A 4718-nucleotide genomic window follows, 5' to 3' on the forward strand; every position below is an offset into this window, starting at 1 on the left:
GTTGCTTTCTTTTTCTTTTTTAATAAGGTGCTGTAGAAGCTCCAAGTTCAAGCTCAGTCAGACTGGGTGAAAAGCAAATGTGAACATAAAATTTTAAGTCTTGGCACAAATTCTCAATTGGGTCTGAGTTTGAACTAAGGCTGAGCCATTTAACACATGAATGTTCTTTCCATTCCTTTTCTGTTGGAAGGTGAATCGCTGCCCCAGTCTCAAGTCTCCTGAAACATGATGGGTTCCAGGATTGCTTCATAATTAGTTTCATCCATCTTACCAAATTGTGTCCTGAAGGGAAATGTCACCATAATATTTTACTGCCACCACCATATTTCAACCTGGGGAGGGTGTTTTCAGGGTGATGTGCATTGGTAAGTTTCCATCAAAACACATTTTTTTTCTGAAAGAAAAAAGTAATTTTCCTTCCACTTACTACTTAAACACAACTTTGTGTTGGTAGGTAACATAAAATACACTGAAATTTGTGGTTGTAATATGGCAAAGTTCTGAGGGCACTAATGTGTTTGCAAGATCCCATAACACACTAGATGCAGAAGGATTTACATTGAGAAGTTTTGTATTAAGGTTCATACTCTTGGCTCTGGATCTAACACAAACTATTGAGGAGCTGATCATGCATTAATGATGATTATAATGAGCATTTTGGACATAGTAATAATAAGCTCAAATGTATTAAAACTAAATTAGAGGCTAAGATTTTAAGCCTAACGGAAACCAATGCTTTTATTGTGAAGGACAAACATTTCAACCGGAACTACTTATTGTCCACGCCGGTGGTCGCCTAAGAGCAATAAAACTGGTGTTTTTCCGTAGTCCGAACTCTGGACCCGCCTGGAACCATGCAGATATGTAATGTGTGCAGCGAACAGGCTCCAAAATACAAATGTCCATGCTGCAAAATACGATAGTAAGTAAACGCGTTGAAGTGCTAACAGGCTAGCAGATAGCTTATTTCCGGTTAGTTTATTTGTTTAGCAGCAATATAAACGGTAAACATAGATGATTGTAATCTATGTTTAGGATTGTTAGCGTATTTCCCATAATTGATCTTTACATCCCTTTGTCAAAGAAACAGTCTCGCCACATATGTGAGAAAATACGGGTATACAACAGCGGTAAACAATATGTGAAAGCGGTTTGTAATTTAAAACACATTATAAAAAATCATATTGGTGTTAATGCACATATGGACAGGATGTCGTCCTTGTGTGTATTATTTTTTTCTTTATTTAACGTATTACAGTGATAAAACGGAACATAGAACAACAACCTAAACACATGGTACAGAAGCCTGTTTGGGCCATATTTAGTCGCAATTAGACCCACCGCGCTAAAAAATAAAATAAGTGTAAAGTCTACAAAACCTCTGAGGTCCCTTTTTTTATATATAGTTTTTTATTCAAGATTCGTACCCAGGATTCTAAAGGCGATAATGATTTTATGTAATATGTTTCTTTTCTCCCAGATAAATTATTGTCTCCCTTTTGTGTTGTGATCTTTGCAGTTGTTCACTTGGCTGTTACAAGAAGCACAAAGGTACGAACGTTTAAATCCTGTAGGTTTCATTTGATTGTTTGAACTTTACACCTCATGTTATCAGTTACAGTTGTCATGTATTTGCAGAGACCTGCCTTCCTGTTGAGAAGCCTCCTTCACCAAGCTCTGAATCTAAAGATGCTGCTGCTGCATTTGGTATGGATGCTGCCTTGTTAATATTGTTCTTATTCTTTAATGATTATTAAATATATGTTACAGCCAGCAACACTAACACAGTAATAGCTGCTGCATGAAAATATTTAAGAAAATTACTTTTTAGGTTTCTACAAAGCCAGTCTTTTTTCTGGGGTCGTCTCATTGTTGCCCCTGTTCTTAATTTCACTAACAAGCCCCTCTACTACTGAACTGACCAGATCAATATTCCAGAAGTTTAGTTGACTTGATTAAAAAATGTTCCTTAAATTTTTTTGAGCAATGTATGTATCGTAAACACCAGTTAAACTTAGGAGTAGCTTGTATAGTCAAAATAGGACCCCTTTCACTTTTCTGCCTTTGATAGAAAACACTCAAGAGTCTAGCAAACTAATATTAGCTGTTTAGTCAGGCTATCTGCTCAGGTAGTCAGCCTGCTGTCAGCTGATTGGCACACATGGTACTTTTAGCGTGCCCTGTGTTTCTGAAACAGCATTATCTAAATAAGAGTGATGGGTGGGGCTCCTTTCATTCCTACAAGCTATGGCTGTCGCTGTCTTTTTTGCAATTGAAAATATTTCCTAAAATATTAATTTGTCTATCTTTTAAATGAGGGAAGGTAAGTAACCTTTGGTTCCCACGACTGAAAACAATGTCATGATTTGAGGGACGATTCTGAAAGCCTAAAAAGTGAAACAACTGGGCATCCTCCAAGAATAGTGATTCCATAAGTTTAGGCCGTAACTGTCAGCTGATGTTAGTTTAATCAGTTTTGCACCAGATAACAATAGTGCTGAATTTATTTTCTGCCGATTTGTTCAGTATTTTGTTCTTTGAATTCTCAGCAGAGCCTTGGAGTGTGGACGATCTTCTACATGAAGACGACATCATTGACAAAGTACCACTGCACAGGCTTCAGTCGTTGGGTAATGATCCAATTTTACGTTTCTCTGTCTTACAACACCAGGGGCCCGTTCTTCATATGTCGCTTCTTAGGCCTGCTCGCTCGCAGGCTTATTTCATGTAAACAGGATTAGATCACAGCTTTATAAGCGGAGGACATAGGGAAGTCTGTCGTATTCATGTCGTCCATTTTTTACGACAGCAACCTGTTGCGGAAGGTGCAAGAATAATTTCAGAGCTTTTTGAATTAATCGCGTATTGCGCAATGGACAGGATCCTTTAGCGCTGCGCGACAGTGTAATTGTAGAGAGATTTTTCTTGGCAGCTGTTATAAACAGACAAACACATCATTTAACAGTGACTTTTAATGAGGAAAAAGCTGTGTTAGAGCCATAAATAGAAAATATTTAAGTTATTCGCATGATGGTTTGCTTTTAATTTTTATCATATTCAGTAAGAAGATTTGTTCAGGTCATTTTATTGTGAAGTTTAGTTTTACGTTGAAAGGCTTGCTTCCTTGTCGAGCCGTATATTATATTAGAAAAAACTATGGATGGATTATCTAGACACGGAGCAATACAGTTTTACCGTGTAAACTGTGTATGACTTGGAAAAGGAAAACCTTTTTTTAGAGATAAAGAATTTTTGGTTAAAATTTCCAGTTTGCACGAGTCCTTTACTTCCAGTGTCTAAGGATTGACACTGATATTGGATCTGTTGCCATAACAAGTGGCTTTTTAAAATAAAGTATAATAATTAAAGGCTACCATTTTATAGAACATTCTTGTATTTCACTTTTACTTGTCTCCATGTTCTAGTGGGAACAAAGTAAATATGAAATTATTAAAAACAAAAATACATACTGTAGAAAGTGATAGAAACATCTACCTTGGACAGTACTTATGCATGTGTTTTGTCTGCTACTTTTTGCCAGCCCTCTCTCCTGGCTTTAGCAGACTTTGAGGTGTTCCCTGTCGTTTTAATTAATGACTCAAATTCGGCATAACCTTCCATTAAAAGCTCTTGTTCTGCTTGGGAGAAAAACTGTGGGCGTTCTTTGGCCATGCTGAACAGCCAATAGCAGCGCTGCTGATCATTGTTTCTACTATCGATACATTTCCCCTTTTAAACAAACGCATGAACGCGCAGTTATCTCAGATAATTCAATCCAGCCATACTAATCATAAATAACAGGTGTGTTCAAAGAACCCAATTAGCCGGATCATGATTAGCCGGATGAAGTCATCTTGGATGTGTCATTTGATCTCGGATGTTTTAAGCAACATACAAAGAACGGGGCCCTGGAGTTCAAAAAAGGTTAAGGGGGAAAATGTCAGCTTTTTAAAAAAAAAAAAATAATTATTTTTTTACTTCACCTGTTTTTCTTTCCTGCAGGTCAGTCAACAGCGCTGAGAGACCTTCTCTGCAACCCCCACCTGAGACAGTTACTGCGCTCTGTTGACGGTGCAGAAAGCAAAGAGGCTGCGATCAAGGCTGCCATGCAAGAACCTCTGTTTGTGGAGTTTGCAGATCAGTGTTTAAAAGTTGTTGAAAATGAAGGCACTGTATACGATTCATAAAAATTGTGTCCACAGCTAACTTTAGATTTTTCTTCTCCGTACATGCCATAGATTTTACGTAGCAGGTAATTCCTTGAAATTCCCATTTTTTCCCATTATGCTGCAGTTGCGTTTATTTCCCTTAGGAGGGCGCCAGATACAAGCACATTGGAAGTAACAGCACAACGTGATCCTGAGGTCACTTTGCAGATTCTTTTTGGCAATTTGTGTGAACATCTGAGATCCTGATTTAATTTGTGCTAACGACTGTATTTGTATTTCTCAAGAGAAAGAGGCTGCTTTGGATTTTATGATTAAATTTTCTTCAACTGAAGAAAATTAGTAATGATAAATTTAGGCCTACTGTTTGAAGATACACTCCCTGTGATGCACTGGCGACCTGTCCAGGGTGTGCCCCTCCTCTCGCCCATTGACAGCTGGAGATAGGCACCGGCACCCCTTGTAATCCCAATAGGGATAGACATGTCGGAAAATGGATGGATGATGATGATGATGATGATGATGATAATAATATTAAATATAAATGGACCA

The 4718-nt window shown here is 37.8% G+C and overlaps 1 protein-coding gene across 2 annotated transcripts; it reads left to right on the top strand.

The window, feature by feature from the left end:
• Positions 1–413: 413 nt before the first annotated feature.
• znhit3 (zinc finger, HIT-type containing 3) lies at positions 414–4508 on the top strand. Of its 2 annotated transcripts, none has more exons than XM_012851106.3 (5): positions 414–922; positions 1520–1551; positions 1639–1707; positions 2550–2630; positions 4003–4508. In XM_012851106.3, exons 1-5 carry the CDS (start codon positions 855–857, stop codon positions 4185–4187), a joined length of 435 nt encoding a protein of 144 aa, XP_012706560.2. In that variant the 5' UTR covers positions 414–854; the 3' UTR covers positions 4188–4508. The 2 variants fall into 2 exon arrangements, with proteins under 2 accessions (XP_012706560.2, XP_012706561.2); XM_012851107.3 differs by having other exon boundaries at positions 2553–2630.
• The last annotated feature ends 210 nt before the right edge of the window (positions 4509–4718 follow it).

The sequence above is a fragment of the Fundulus heteroclitus genome, chromosome 11, assembly GCF_011125445.2.
Source record: "Fundulus heteroclitus isolate FHET01 chromosome 11, MU-UCD_Fhet_4.1, whole genome shotgun sequence".
Taxonomy (NCBI): domain Eukaryota; kingdom Metazoa; phylum Chordata; class Actinopteri; order Cyprinodontiformes; family Fundulidae; genus Fundulus; species Fundulus heteroclitus.

Excerpts from the sequence above, each read along its gene's own strand:
- znhit3 (XM_012851106.3), top strand. The coding sequence starts at position 855 with ATGCAGATATGTAATGTGTGCAGCGAACAGGCTCCAAAATACAAATGT. Across the intron at positions 923-1,519 it reads CCATGCTGCAAAATACGATA|TTGTTCACTTGGCTGTTACA; the intron begins GTAAGTAAACGC and ends TGATCTTTGCAG. Across the intron at positions 1,552-1,638 it reads CTGTTACAAGAAGCACAAAG|AGACCTGCCTTCCTGTTGAG; the intron begins GTACGAACGTTT and ends ATGTATTTGCAG.